This window comes from Fulmarus glacialis, unplaced genomic scaffold (assembly GCF_000690835.1).
Source record: "Fulmarus glacialis isolate BGI_N327 unplaced genomic scaffold, ASM69083v1 scaffold38213, whole genome shotgun sequence".
In the NCBI taxonomy this organism is placed as follows: Eukaryota; Metazoa; Chordata; class Aves; order Procellariiformes; family Procellariidae; genus Fulmarus; species Fulmarus glacialis.
The window spans coordinates 29,310-45,551 of NW_009201677.1; the positions used below are offsets into that span (position 1 = coordinate 29,310).

Sequence of the window (16,242 nt, forward strand, 5' to 3'; positions counted from 1 at the left end):
GCATGCAAGAGCTCATTATTGGTCTTCTAAATCCTCCTGCAGGCTGCTCTGAATAGCTGGAATAGCTTCTAATGCATAATGAATTTCTATCATCATAAAAGGAAAACAGTATTATTTTATATCTTATCGATCAAAATATGCGTGCATTCTACTTCTGAAGCCAGAAGTTTAATTCAGTTTACTTTTCTCTATGTTCTTTACCTCTTGGACTGTGGGAAACAATGACTGTTTGAGATTCTCAGTGTTGTTGTTTAGTTAATATACCCTACAAATGTTTGTTTAGAAACTGACATTAAAATATTTGGGAATAGAAGAGCTTGGTCTCAGACTTGTAAAGATTAGGGAGCTTTTGGTCGAGCGGATGTGTGCGCATTTCTTTTCTAGAATTCGGTTGGTTTTACTGAAAGATGTTGTCCTCTTGCCCATAAAAATATACTCCTGAGTGTTAAGTAAAGATTCCAGAGATTTATGTCCTATATTGTAATCTCAAGTAAAGCTTGCATATGTGAATTAAGCCCTAGTCTTTGATTTGTTATGTAGAAGATTATTTGGAAATCAGAGGAGGAACTCCTGGAAACTGCACACAGTTTTGGACCACTAAGCTGATTTTTTTTTTTTTTTTTTAAATTGCCTCTTAAGAAAGCTTCACTTGTGTAGTTCAGGGTGGTACTGTGAGGCTCAAGGATGTGGAATGGAGGTTCACAAGTCCACTCCTCTGTGCCTTTCTCTTTGATACTGAACAGAGGTCAGAGGGAGGTCCTTGCCAACGGCAGGAGAATCAATCTTCATCTGGCAGGAAAGCATCTTCTCCCACTAAGGACAACGCAAAATTGGACTAAAAGTCAACTTCCTTAGTTAAACAACTGCCACTGTCCAAGCAATGGGTATGTTGGTAGTATCAGCAGATGGGATCAGACCATTTAACAAAGATGATCATTGATTATTTGTTTGGTTTGGTTTTTTTCATTTTTTAAAAGGTAGACACTTTTGGTGAGCCACAGTCCTGCAGAGAGCAAGCTCCCTGCTCTCAGGGTAGTTAGAGCTGCTTCAGGGAGCTGGATGAAGGTGCACCTGGCTGCCATCTCAGCACCACCTCCCCCATGCAATCTCCCATGTAAAGGAGATATCAAGGCTCTTGTAACTTTTATGTTCACTTTCTGTTTCTCTTTTTTAAATCTCACTTTCCATCTGCTGCAGTTCGGCTTTGAGTTGAGTGCAAAACCATCTTGACTAGACAGAAACATTGAGATGAATGCTTTCCACAAGACTTTTTAATATTTGTAGACGAAGGGCTGAACCAGTACCTGCAGAGATGAGCCCAATAAATTTCAGACTGCATGTAAGACTTTTCAGTCTTCAGCATCTGAGATGGTTCTCCCCAAGTCTTGTTTTGGAGGTTTAATCCCTTTCTACTTCCTGATACTTCAACCTCGCATTTTAGTACAACATGCAAAGTTAGTTTTTAAAAAAAAAAAACAAAAACAAAACACAAAACAAAACACAAAAAAAACACCACACATAAAACCCAAACCCACAACACACACAAAAAAACCCCTACAAGAGAGTCTCTAAGGCAGATGAGAAAATAAATTGCAAGAAAACCATGGAGAAAATGGCTTTACCAAGAGGAAGCAAATGAAAGGCTAGAAGTTTTTCTTATTGTGCTTGTTGAGGAAGCTATAATCATTAGACAGTAGGAATCACTGACATATGACATCCTTGCTGCTTTCATCAATTTAAAAGCAGCGTTTCCCTTTGGTACCACAATTGTTCTCTGTAGTTAAGCATGGTCTGTCACTCGGTGCCTCAGCAGAAAGGAGTCTGGTTTGGGCAGACACACAGCACCTAAAATTCTGTAGTGAAACACCATATTTGTGACGTTAAGTTTTGCAGCAGGTGGGAAATTGTGGCCAATTTAAAAATAAACTAAAATGATTGCGAACAATGCAGTTGAATTTCTGTGATTCGTTTTGTGCTTCAGAGAGAGAAATATGTTCAGTGCCAGCAGCCTATGGACATGCTATAGCTTTTAGTGCACAGAGGGATAAGGCAGCCATCTGTCTTAGACTTACAAGCCTGAGGAATGTCTCTGTCTTTTGTGAATATCATTATGGAAGTTAAAAATAAGTAGTGTAAGCAAATGTCAGAAGGATTCTAGCAAAAGACAAGCCTCATGGACAATTTTCTTTATTCAGATAGTTTTACTTTACCATCACACCGCTGCATCTAGGAGATGAAGGGGGACTGGGTGAAAAGTGAGCAGGAGGGAGTAGTGTGAAGGGCTAGTGAGAGATAAGGGAAGGGGAGAGCAAAGTGACAGGGTAGAGGAAAGCACAGAGCGACATTGGAAAGGGCAGAAAGATGGTGTGGGAAGGAAGGAATTTACAAGGTAGGAAGAGAATTAAAGTAGTGAATGTGTTAAAATAAATGGCTTTTGAGTCAGATTCTTAGTATTTCCTGAACTGGGCAAGAAGGGGGAAAGTGACAAAAACAGCTGAGCCAGATTTCCATCAGTTTGATTCTGTTCTGCTGCAAATAACCATCAGTTTGATTCTGTGCTGCTGCAAATAGCCTTTTTTTTTTTTTTAAGAGCAAATTAGCACAATATCTCAATGCCATCCTTTCCACTTACTGCAATGCCTATACACCACCCCCATTTTCTCCGCTACCTGCCTGCGAGGGCAGTCTCTCTTTCCCCCATCAATACTATGTATTTGTGGCTGCTCTCCCCTGGCCTTGCCTGCTGGGACGGAGGCATGGCGCCTTCCTCCCGCCGCAGCAGGCCAGGCATCGCTCCTCGCCTGTGCTAGCTGTGGTGGGCTGCCTGCAGCAGGGCAGGAGGGACCTGCGTGCTGCTCGCCGGCCCGACCAGGAGGCTTGTACCCCAGGGCAAGCAGAGCAGCTGCCTCCAGCAGTAGCCAAAGATGCTAGTTTGCAGGCAGCACGTTGATCAGGTCCCTTTGGTGGGATGCTGCACTGGGAGCAGGGAAGTAGCACTTGTAAACTCGTTCAAACCCTTCTTGTGCGACGTGCGAATGCGGAGGCATTACACCACCGAAAGAGATTTTGAACTCACTTTTTCTCCATGCTGCAGAGAAATTGCGTTGTACGACGGAGTCGGCATTACGGTGTTTATTACAAGCTGGAGGGCAACTGGCTTGGGTATGCTGACAGAGTGGAAAAATACCTGCAGGTCACCTGTTTGGAGTTACGCCCGCATGGGAGACTCCTTCAGTGCTACCAGCCTGGCTGCCGGCCGTGCTTCCTCCAGCCCCGAGGCTGGAGAAGCAGCAAAGCTGTGTCACACTTGGCTCCCCGGCGTGCGGTTCCTGGGGAAACCTAGAGCAACTCCCTAGGAACTCTTCAGATTCATGGTCTTGGAAAACAAGTGACAGAAATAGGAAGATGGAGAAGGCTTATGATAGCAGAAAATGCAAGGGCTTACTTTGTTAGACTGAGTTTTAAAGTAATTCGTGTGTTTACTATCTTCATTGCTGTATAACTGCTTTTTAACTTTTGCAAGCAGAGAAATCCAGACAGAGCCTGAGCCACGGTGATGGTATCAGCAAGCTTTTTAAGGAGTAGATAAACTGCATAAGTAGTAGGCAGAGCCGTGCTGACCTAAATCAATAAATAACCTGTGGGGAGCTGCACTTTTTTGAAACACATTAATAAACATCCTTGAAGGTTTAGGAGCTAAAAGCAAAGAATTAAGAGGTCACAGGAATAGTTGAGCTGTTTTGGTGCATTTGAACTGTATCAAACTGCTGATGACTCTTTGAAATAACTCATAATATTTAGTGGATGCATGTTTGCATCCGTATCAGTCACCTGCTTCACTTGATCTGAGTGCTTCTACAGCACTGATTAGCTGATAACGATATGTTAAAGTTGTTTTCATACTTCTGTGGAGTCTTGATGTCTGCTGTTTCCCAAAATATAGATTTTCAGGTTTGTCCTACTCTAAAAAACAGAATTCAGAATCTTAAAAGGAAACCTAAGCAACTAAAAGCCATAATTTGCCTAACATAGAAAAATAGCATCTCTGTATGTTTCAGAAGATTTAGAACTATTTTCTGTCACCCAGGATTTCTAAACATTGATTCCTGTAGTTTTGTGAGTAATAAAGTTAATGCGTTAAGATCTAATAACGGTAGAAGTGAGTTTATATTTTGTGCAACTATTTGAACAGTGAGCGATGTACAGATCCTGTTTGTCATGATTACTGTGTTGCTAAAAGACTCAGTCCAACAAAGTGACTAGCTGAGATTCTGAAAGTTGCTATTCCTGCAGTATCTGGGATAGAGATAAGCAAAGTTCTTTTGCTCCCTGTCCATCTTCTGTTTATATATTATACTCTCTAAGTCTGTGTGTCTTTAGTTAGTACAGGAGGGATACATAGTTGTAGCTGACTGGAACCTAATTATGTTGATATACTTTAGTCCCTCCATCAGTCTTACTAGCCATAGGCAAAACAATTATATACTGTCTTTTTCCATGTTTGTTAACAAATTCATGAGGCCTTTTTCTCCAGTCACTTTCCAGACATTTGAAAGAGAATTATCTGGTAACATGCCTCATTTGGTCTCCGGTTTTAAAATCCCAAAGGATAGGGAGCAAAGAAGCCCCAGACCCTGTGGTGAGCTTGCTGAGGCACAGAGCAGCAGGTATAACCTGAGAAAGAGAGGGCAGAGGGAATGGCAACTCTGTGCTGCCTCGGGGCCTGCGTGACCTCTCACAGACTGTGCTGGTGCCTCAGATAGACGGCAGGACTCCTTGTTCTGCCGCTGCTCCGTTGCCTGCTGGTGTCAGAGCGCAGCTCTCCGCTGACTAAGCAGCCCCTGTAATTGCTGCCCTGTGTCGTGATCACCAGTCTGTCGTGTTTGGGCGTGCCTGCTCTCCCTGGCTTTTTGCTCGGCAGGCAGTACCACTGGAAATGAAAGATCTGGGTTCTTAAGGTAGGCAGTTATTCGGACTAGGTTATTATGAGCATTTGCTGAAGCTGTATTGTGTAGAAAGCCTAGTGATACCCATTTCTGCCATGAGTATGCTCTAAAAAGCTCTTTGCCTTTTGAAGAGCCAAGAGGACATTTCCTTTAATTGTTTTGGTCTCTGCATAGCCCTTCCCTGTTACATTGATTTATGTCAGTCCCAACACTGTTACATTTATATTCATGTATGTGACCAAGATTTTGTATGCAATGTAAGCGGCAATTCAGACTTCTCTATTGCAGAGTTCCCTGCTGTGCAAGTAGAAGCCCAGTTTGCCTTTTTATCTTGGAAAGATTCTTCTTTTTTTTTTACGACCATCATATGACCATCATATGATGATGGACATGTTTTCCTTCCTGATATCAAGAAATACTGATTGTAGGAAAAGCCTTCTTTTTACTTAGATGTGATAACTATAAAAGCCCATTTAAAATCAAACATAAGGGTGTCTGGGTTGGTTGCACTGACTTTTGAATAAAATTGACTGCTGGTGGATCTGTGCGCTTCCTACCCAACTTACGGTTCTACACAGAAATTGAGAGAAGACTTGACACAAGGTTACCGTGGGGACTTTGTTACCCTAGTTATTCTGCCCATGTGCATACTCCTATCCACAATAAAGGGCGTGGGGAGAAGGGGAATTAAAAAAAAAAAACAACTTCCTTTTAAGCGTTTCTTCCTACTTGAACTATTAGTAAAGGGTGGCAACAACAAGCAAGAGTTTTTGATTTTTTTTCGTATTGCAATCGACACAGAATACTGGCAATTCTAGAATTTGTTCTGCTGGCTTAATAAAAAAGAAACTATCTAAAAGTTTGTTAAAGTAGTTCTCATTCTATAAAATAGAATCGCTCGCAAATTATGTGTGTGCCTTGTCTGTTCTTCTAGGCATGTTTTCCACAAAGCCTGTGTGGATCCGTGGCTTAGTGAGCACTGCACATGTCCAATGTGTAAACTGAACATTTTGAAGGCACTGGGGATTGTGGTAAGTTGCACTGTTGTGAGCTCTTCCTCCGCCCATGTCTGAGATCCAGAACAGGAGGAGTAATTGTAGGGGAGAAAGGGAGAAGGGTGTTCCAGTACCCTTAGTCAGAAAGCGTTTGAGGTTTTTTACCAATTTTTTTGCTGCTGATAAAGCCGATTTGTTGTTGTTGTTCGTTTCCCTGGTTGGTCATTGGGAATGTATTGTTATATTTCCATTTATAACAATTTCTTATCTACTGGAAGTCTACTAGGTTCTCTATAATCTTCCCTTTTCTCAACTTCTTTCAACCTTTCTTTGTTAAATTTACTCTGTAAATCTCTTGTTCTTGTAATGGTCTCCCGTAAACACTCTTAAACTTGTTTACACATTAAGAGCCATGCCCTAGCTGAGGCCAGAGAGCTTTCCTCAAGCAGCTTATGGGATCCCTGAGGACTGCTTTTGTTGACCAGTTCACAAAGGGGTAGAAGTGAAGAACCTCAGAGAGGATTTTTCCATCTTTCCCATATGAGGAAAAAATGATAAGGTGGGAGTGATGCTCTTTTCAGAAGAAAGAAATAAGGAAGAAAGAGAAGAGCATATGAAGATACTGTCTAAAGCAGCTTTTGAATCAAGCCAGTGAGAATAATCAGGCCTCCATTTTTAGCTGTGTCAGTTACGAATTTGCACATTTTCTAAGAAATAGTTGCAGATACGTTGTGGATGACCTATTTTTGCAATTAATATGCCTGGATTTTTAGAGGAGGATACTGTAGAGTTCAGTGCATGTCATCATTGCTCGCGATAGTAAACCATACGGGCATAGGCTATGATACAAGCATATCCGAGTCCCTTTCTCGAATCTTAATCCCATTTCCTGCTTCTTTCTCCACCTCTCTAAGGTGGACTGAAGGAGCAACTTTGGGTAGAACTTGCTAATTCATGTGTTTCTCTCCTGTGAGGACAGCCATAGCGGCTGAATAGCGTGTGTGTGGTTTTACTCAATTTATAGGTTTGCCACACGCAGAATATTCACCATTGTAATGTGGAATCGCTTGTTTTTCCAGCCAAACGTGCCATGTACAGATAATGTAGCCTTTGACATGGAAAGGCTCACCAGAGGCCAGCCAGCCAGCAGACGATCAGCGCTTGGCGACTTTGCCCACGACAGCTCTCTCAGCCTGGAGCCCCTGCGCACCTCTGGCATGTCACAGCTTCCACAGGACGGAGAGCTGACGCCGAGGTCAGGAGAGATCAACATTGCTGTGACAAGTAAGTTTTCTTTGGCTTCCAGTACCGTTCTATGGTTTTCCTGGTACGTGGCGCTTGCTTTGCTGTAGCTCTGTGCTGCAGGGCCGTGGCGAAAGGCGTCCCTGCAGGGACAAAGGTGACCTCGGTGTCTCCGTGAGAGGCATACGCTCCATGTAGAAACCGATAACTCTAGGGACGGCAGTGCCAACACTTCCATTAATGGTATATCCATTTAGACCTGCATGCAAAGAACACTGGATGAACTAAAATGGCAACAAAATAACCCTCCTGAATTTGGTGGCCAGTACGAGAACGTTACTTACCCTTTCAGAATACAATAATTTATGCAAATATAAATATTTTAGCTGATTACTATTTCTGCACACATTTTTTCCCCTGAGAACATTATTACTGGAATTCTGACGTCTCTTAGCAGATGGTTTTTCTTACAAAATTTGTGAATTAAAAAAAAGTATTTGATGTACCAGCATTTGAGTATTGTCCAAGTGTTTTATGACATCAGAAAACTGTTCCTGCACTGCTTGCAAGCTCTTATCCATAAGAACAGCATGGGAAATTTCCACTCACTGGATTTTACCTAGGGTTTTTAATGTATAATAGCACTATAATGAATACAATATGTGTGGAATTACATCATTTTTCCATATGCTGTACAGTCTCAATTTGATGCATGAATGGTTGTTTTTCTGGCTGAACTGCAAAAATAGAATCCATGCAGTACAACAGTCTAATTTTCTCCTTGTATTTTGCTTCTGTGCATCTATGATCTAGATTTTGAACTTAGTGACACTGTTTGCCACTGATATATGTATCTGTAACCGATACAGTCCATTAGAGTGTTTCTTTAGATGCTGTAGCAAAGTAAACATCTCATTAAAAAAATCTCATCTTATGAAACACATAGTCCGTGTCCAGAAGTGTCCTGATCCGAGAAGGAAAAAGCCACGTACAAAATCTAGATTCTTTACAAAGCCAGTAAGTCACTTTGTCATGCAGTGTTCATGATTCATCTTGTATTCAGCTCTACTGAACAGAGAGCAAATCTGTTGGTGTGCTGCTTTTCTTGTCATGGGTAGGAAGACTCTGTAGTTTAACTGAAACTTTTCACTACTTGGTTTTACAGAAAGTATTTTTACTGTCTGTTCCCAACTGTAGTACTGCTCTTGCACAGATGGGATGCCAGGGTAAAACAAGAAATAATCAGCAACAGTTCATTCTGACAATGTTTATAAAATAAAGCTTTAGAAAAGGTTGTTAAAGTGTTTTGATTTTATGGATGACACATGCATTCTTTTGATGCGTGAGAGTTAAACCAAAAGCCATATTCAACAAAAGTGTATTCCGATCTATTACTATATGCCAAATTGATCTTGAGGAGGGAGAACTTTGAATAGTGAACATTCTTTGTTAGCCTTCTTTATACTACTTTTTTTTTTTAATGTGTCTGTATGTATACACTAATGTTGAAATTGTTTTTCCATGTTGTATTCATGTCTATTAAATGGAAAACTCTAGTTCTGTTTTACTGTTCAAAAGCTATCCTATTTTTTTGTTGTTTTTTTAAAGTAACACTGTAGCACTTATTCAGGAGGGAGGGGGCGAGGACAAGTCAAGTGTGAAAGTATACTGGGCATTCTTATGTCAAGAGATGCATCTCAGCAAATCTAAACCAACCCTGACAACCTTTTCTGACTTGGGCGGACAGAGTTTTCATTACATTTTCCCTTGTTCCTGCATTTCACTTTACATTGTTAAGTAACCTTTCTTTATCACTAACCCTTGGGCTCAGCCAGGAAATATTGTGGTGCCATGCTTTTTTTCCATACCTCTCTCCACTTCTTCTTTGCTAGCCTTCTCCAGTCAGTAACTCTGTGGCTAACCTCCTTCTGCTTCACCTCCTGGTGCCAGTCATGGCTTAGAAGCCTCTTGCCTTCCGCCAGTGGTGTTTGAGGGAAATATGGGCATCGCTTTGACATAAGCCTTCTCCCACGAGTGATTTCCTCCCTTTCCTTTGTCAACAGAAGAGTGGTTTATTATTGCCAGTTTTGGCCTCCTCAGTGCCCTTACACTCTGCTACATGATCATCAAAGCCACAGCTAGCTTGAATGCTAATGAGTAAGTAAATATTCAGATGTTCTGTATATTTCTGGTGGGTGTGTGTCGTGGACAACGTTAGGAACAAATGCCAAGAGAACAGAGAAGGGGAAAAATGCAGCTTTCAAAGAATCAAATGCCTTTTCTGCTTTTCTCAAATGTAAGTCTCTCTGTTAACAGTAGATTCCAGGGTAACATCTAAAGTCCCTCTTAATTTATACTTAGCTGCATTGTCCGAGGAAATCTCCTTGCTAAGTGGAGACATGGAATGGGGAAAAGAGAATATTTATATTCAGTTTTTGATCAATGGTCTAGGTAAACATTTCTGCCGTTAAGTTCCCATGTTCAAAATTCACCTGGCAGAGCCAAAAATTACTACCATCTGTTACCTTTGACAGTTTTCACCTCAATTTTGTAGTCGAATTTCATATTAAAAAAAAAAATCTGTATTCCTATTTGGCACACTTTCAACTAAGAAGAAAGGTATTTAAATAGAAAACTACCTTTTTGCTCTTAGGAGAGGGAGAGACGAAAGCAATGAATACGCTGCTGTTTCTTCTCTCAAGTGAAGAGAGCAGACCAGTCTTCTGACCTCTCATTTTAGTATGCTTAAGAACTGCAGTCAAAGGAGTGCTTGAAGGCATCCACGCGTTCCTAATTTTTATAGACACCCCCAATGCCTCCCTTCAGACAGGCTGGACAAGAAATGACTCTAGCACGTGATTTTCAATCTTTTTTTATAGTTCTGTGTGTGGGCAAGTATAAATCTGTTCTGCAGATTTATTGACTAGGTACATCTAGCTGTTTTCATTTAGGAGTACAGAACATCTGGGCTCATGATATATATTTAATCATAATTTATTTATTTGGGGAGGGAATGTGTCAACATCTATCTTTGTCTCTGAACATCTTGATGCAGCTGAGTTTCCATCAATGTGTTGATCTCTTACCAAAAGTGGGGTGAGATTCAAAGGCAAACTCCTGTGCAGCCTGGAAATGTAGCTTTATAAACATAATTCCTTTTTTGTTTGTTTGTTTGAGATAAGAGAAAGAAGTACTTTTTTTACTTTTATTGCTGTCTGGAAAGTATAAGGTGTCCTTCTCAATAAGATGGAAATATGTCTAATAGTCCCCAGTGTAAAATTTTAGACAGTTTCAAGCTAATTTTCAGAAGGAGCTATAATAAGTTCTTAGAGGCTTTGGTCATCAAAGGCCTTTGATTACCACTAACTTGCAAATCTTCCTTTCCTCCTCTTTTCAGATGCTAATTCCAGAAGGGTTTAATGAAGAAAAGTTTTAGAACTTCAAATAGCCTTATAAAGTCTCCTGATTTTTTTTTTTTCCCCATTTGTCAAAATCCTGAAATTGCAGCCATCAATCAGCAACTTGGCAACATAGCTGCAGCTGAACATAGTTAATCTGCACTGAAAAATAGCTTGGGAAAGCATGGAGCGGGATGAGTTGTGAAACAGGAATGTCTGCATTTCTGGGCATTTCCACATCATTAGGAAGAAGACAAAGGAACTGTAGCCCATGTAGTATCATCCAGATGCGGGCACTGATAGCAGTTGCATTTCTGCCTTGCCTTGCAACTCTTCTTTTTGTTGTCTTTTGCTCGGATCTGGGTCTATTTTTACTGAAAGGGCAAGCTGCTTCACAGTGGCAGAGAGTTAGGGCTTCCAGCAAAGTGTTCACAGTGGTTCCCTTAGTACAAACCAAGGGCGTGCTGATGTAAGGAGAGCTCCTTTCCCCAGTGATAGGAATGAAAATGCGAGCGTATACAAATGTATGCTTCGAGGCAGACTTGAGAAAACTAGCAATCGCAGAAACCAGAGCTGTCAAAAATCACTTATTTAGGTAACTGAGGTTACCTAGCTGTAGCCTTTAACCTCAACAGCTTTTTGACTGAATCCTTTGGGATCTAAGCAGCCTTCACAAGTGCTGCTAGGTTCAGCTACTCATTTTAGACAGTTTAAAATGTGTATGTATGACACTAATGCTTAGATTTATTGTTTCATTGACACCTTATGTTCCCCAGTGCCAGACAAAGCATTTCTTGTGCTGAATATCATGCCAAATATATGGCAGCTGCCTCTCACTGCGATTTCCGTTAAATGTCATAACAGCATACCTGCTTTTTATGTTGTTCTCCATATAAAAAGCAATGCTGGCATACCCTACATTTGTTATGGTAGTGTTTCAAGAGGAAGCTGAGGGTTTTTTCTTATCAGAAAACAGTAGCAAGAATGAGGCCACATAATATGCTGATGCAAGTAAAAGGTGTCAAATATTCTGCATTGAAACTCGACTAAAAACATGTCCTGATCCTTTTTTTTCCTATGTCCTTCCTGCAGCTTAAACATATTTATTTAGAGCAATAGTTCTGGAGTTGTGTATGTATACACATATTTAACTGTGTATACGTATGTTTGTGTGTATGTATATATACACACACACAAGCATTTTTAAATAGTTCCTGATAAAAGTAAACATTGTCCAAGAGATAAGAAAATAAGGAACCAGCTACTTTCTCTTGGTCTCATAATATTAATGCACTATTACTATTAAATGATTTAGGTAGTGATTTAAAGGAACAAAAGAAGCACATTTTGCTTTGCTTCTTAGGGAACAGTTGGAAATTACTGTATAATTGTGTTTTAAAGTCCAAAAAGCCCAGATGTTGGATAGCACCACTTAGAGAAAGTTTTCAGTAGCAGATGGAGTTTCCTCAAAAGTTTAGAAGTGCTCAAACCCCTGGCTGTCCTGTTTTAGTGGGCCTGTAAGAATGATGTACAGAGTACAGACCTCTGTTAATGCTCTGGCCTTGCATAATTAGTCATTTCTCACTAACTTACTTTTACAGGTTTGGGTTTTTTTTTTAGTATTGGCAGTATTAACTTTAATATAAATATTTTGTTCCTGTTTTTTTTCTGCCCCACAGAGCAGAATGGTATTGAAGAAACGCTTTCCAGCCGATTGCCTTGGAGAGAGACACCTATTTTTATGCATCATTTATCGATCATGCAGCACAAGCAATTATTTAGTACATTCTGTTTTTTCATAAAATTTGCTGATGCCAAAGCTTTGTATTAAGGAGAAAGTGAAGAAATAAAAAAAACTTTAATTATGAAATGTTACTCTCTGAGAATTCTGTTTTTCTTGGACTTTCTGTGTTAGTACCTAAGTCTGACGGCCTTCTGCAAATTTTATAAGGTGCTTTATTTCCTTTGAACGATTTAATCTTTGCAGATCGGTATTCTTCTCCTTTCACTTTGGGACACAAGCTAACAAGTGGAAATCTCACGCAGTGCCGTTCTTATGATGCCACCCAGCACTGGAATAACTAACAAGAGTATTATTAGCAATCGCTCCATACCAACTCACTACGGAAAAAAGCTGGGCCAAGCATTCTACTATATAACGGGCTTACCTTGACTCCAACTGAAAATTAATTTGAAATAAGAACACTTTCTCCAGTTCTCCTCCTGTAACAATCCTGTGTCGCACTGGGAGGACTGCGGTATGATTTTTGTCTTCAGGTCAGGCATTGCTGAAGGCTTGCAACACCGTTTTCTGGACATACAAATCATAAACCTTTTCTCTTTTGCTTTCACCTCGCCCTTCTTTCTGATAAAAATGAAGCTACTCTAAACCACTTCCTTCCTTCCTAACACCAAGTGCAAAGGTAGCATTTTCCCCCACTGTCATCTGTGAAGCCTCCTTTCATATTAGTGACGGGTTAGTTTTTGTTCAAATTCAGATCATGAAAGATTGATGATGGTCTTTACTGTAATGAAGAAACTCTATGCAAACATGTCCCTTCTTGCCATGGCTTTTTTACTGGTGAGGAGCAGAGGGAAAACATCTCTCATCGCTGTCCTCGCTCAGGCAGTTTCACTCAGGTTTACTTATGCAAGCAGCGTGTGAGTAATTTCACAACAGTCAGTTAAAACATGCGCATCTGATTCGCAGCCAAATGCTGATGCTTGAGTTAATGAGATGGGTAGATGACGGTAACAAATGGATAAGGAAAATGTAATTGATAGAAGTTAAAACCTATTCTGCATTTGGTTGTTTTTGTTGTTCTCGTATCAAGATGTAGACATTTGAAACAATGCTTTCTAATTTAATTAAATGAACAGAGGGAACCAACTTTACTATAAGATTTAATTTTTTTATGTACTGGGAAATAGAGGATTTAATTTAATTTTGTTTTTATGTATAGGCATTTTAGAATTTAGGAACACAGCCAGAGCCTACATTAAAATAAAGTTTCTTAATTCTTATCTGTCCAGCAGGCTTCAGCTGAGAAGGTAGCTTTTATAATAGGAAGTGAAGTATGTGCTAGCTTCAGTACATTTAATAGAATTATTTTTCAGTGTGTCCTTGTGAAATTTTGAAAGAAACGTGAAAACAATCAATAGACCAGTAAGTGCATTTTGAAAGACTGGAAAACCCCATTGGACTTACTCATGAAGAGAAAAGAACCCTCCAACATGCTGTGGCTGAGGACTGTCTCCTTGTAAAATGCAGGGCTTGTCACGGAGCGTTGTTGCCACAAATGGGGGAATGTGGTTAGAGCATGACGTAGGGTACAGGCTATGAAACAAAAGGGTGACATTTTTTTTTCACCCAGCGATAGTAAAATTGGTAAGTTTGTGCTTGTCTCCTGAAACAAAAATCCTTAAGTGCTTTTTAATGCTGTCGGGAGGAATGGGCAAGGACAGCCGGAACAGCGTGGTGACCCAGATGCAAAAGGCACCACAAACAGCTCCAGTGCATGTTCCTTCTACAGAACAGCAACAGAAGGAGAAGTTGAGTGATACTGGGAACAAAATGGTTGACAGGGCTTCTAGTGCATTTCCCTCTATAGAGGATTTAAATAACCAGGGCCATCTTTTTTAATGTTTCTTTTGAGCCTCTAACAATTGTCTCAACAAAGTGTTAATAAAAATACAGGCAGTGTCTGCTAGGTTAATTATAGGTCAGGCTAGCAATGTAAGTTTATCCTGCTAATGAAATAAATATATTCAAAGATGGACTCTGCACCATCCCAGAAACTAAATTTTTTGACTCTGGATAAACACAAGAAGGAAATTCCCAAAGTTTTTGTTGCCTGCCATGCTTTTAGATATGCACACATAAAAGACGAGTAATGTTACTCTCACATGCATAATCCTAATAGTGAGAGGAAAGGAGAAGAGCTGGTCCCCAGAAACTCAATTTTTTGACTCTGGATATCCAAACACAAGAAGGAAATTCCCAAAGTTTTTGTTGCCTGCCATGCTTTTAGATATGCACACATAAAAGACGAGTAATGTTACTCTCACATGCATAATCCTAATAGTGAGAGGAAAGGAGAAGAGCTGGTCCCTCTTTCCAGATGTTGCAAAGATGGCAGGACTGGGCCGACAGAAGGGTATAGTTTATATGCGTATAAGGGCACAGCTCAAGAGGGAGCAGCGGTGCCTTGCTAAACAGCTGGCTTCGAGGAAAGGATGCTTTATGAAATAATCCTGCTCTGTGGTTCCTTAACGGAGAGATTGTCTGAGCTAGGGAGTGCTCGGGTCGGATTTCCACATTAAGAAGTCGTCGTGCTGGAGGAGCTGTGGAGGGACGGCAGCTTGTGGCAGGAGATGGCCCTGGTTAGTGACCGAGGGCATTAAAATACTTTCAGATGGAAAGGGAACACCAGGTGATTCTTACTCCTGATGCACCTGCAATGCTACAGCAATGAATTTTTGGCCTTGGTGGTGTGCCCACTTCTGTAGCATCCTATGGTAGGTATAAAGATCAATTCCAGGGTAGTATGTTTATTTTCAGACTCAGTACAAGTTATCTGAAAAGGTCTTTGTAAGTATATAGTGAAGAATAGTGGCAGAGAGCACTGAAGGATTCATTTTCATGTATTAAAACTGAATGCAGGCTTCCCATTTGTTTTCCATACCTAAGGGATAAATCTGGATCTTTCTTGGTAAGTGCAAAGTAGGAAGAACAGATTCATAAGCTGAATTTGGAACTGTGGATGTTTCTACTTGTCCGTAAAATACATTATTCAGTAAATTTATCAACAGGACTGATGCCACATTTTTAAACAAGCACTAGCAGTTTTCCACGTTAAGATGAGCGTAGCTGGGTCACTGAGCCCTGGCCACTCTGTTTCTGTAGCCGTAAGTCGTGGGCCATGACACCGACCTGGTTGTGGGAGCACCTGAAGGTCGAGCGTTGGAAAGCACTGAGCAGCAGCTGGATTTTCAGCACTGGGCGGGCGGCGCCGAATGGTAGAGGAGAGAGACATTTCGGAAAAGAATGAATGATGTGTCCCAGAAGCAGTATGAAAGCCAAGAGATTTGTGTCTGTATGGAAACATGCAGCCTCCCTGGAAGTGGGTGGTTTAAATTTCTTTTGCCAAGAAGCAAGAAAACATCACAGGAAAGAACTTTAGAGGTGTTGGATATACAGTGCCTTTTTCCAGATTAATTTAGAATATTTGCTGTCAGATGACCTGTCTGCCTGTTGATTAAATCTCTCCCTTGAACCTGCTGGAGTGGAAGTCTGGGCGCACACAGAGGAAAAGCCTGGGCTGTCTGCTTCCTAATAACTTTGTTTGATTTTTGTGTAATAAAAACAAAAGCCACACTGAGCTTTTAGAATCCCTTTTGCTTCGTTTCAGCATTGGCTGTTCAGTACGTAACATTTCAGTGGGTGGAGGAGAGGGAGATGAAACATCCAATATCCATGGCTTATTTCAACTGCAAGCTGAGACTCGGTCATCAAAAGTTACATGATCCTGACCCATAACACGTTTCAAGAAGAATCTTGAAATCAGTTTTATCTGGTATAATTTCAAAATAGGTTCAGTTTTTTTGTTTGAAGACAGACTATGATCAGCTGGAAGTCATAGTTCCAAGTTTACGCTCCCT

At 40.6% G+C, this 16,242-nt stretch overlaps 1 protein-coding gene across 2 annotated transcripts in view; it reads left to right on the forward strand.

Annotated features, from left to right (window-relative positions):
- Positions 1 to 12,451, forward strand: part of RNF130 (ring finger protein 130) — a 41,754-nt gene extending 29,303 nt beyond the window's left edge. The window contains exons 6-9 of one of the 2 annotated variants that reach the window (XM_009574021.1): positions 5,881 to 5,977; positions 7,021 to 7,225; positions 9,247 to 9,340; positions 12,261 to 12,451. In XM_009574021.1, the coding sequence (XP_009572316.1) occupies positions 5,881 to 5,977; positions 7,021 to 7,225; positions 9,247 to 9,340; positions 12,261 to 12,276 (412 nt within the window). In that variant the 3' untranslated portion in view covers positions 12,277 to 12,451. Of the gene's footprint in view, positions 1 to 5,880; positions 5,978 to 7,020; positions 7,226 to 9,246; positions 9,345 to 12,260 lie in introns of both variants that reach the window. The other variant, XM_009574023.1, reaches the window with a different exon arrangement.
- The last annotated feature ends 3,791 nt before the right edge of the window (positions 12,452 to 16,242 follow it).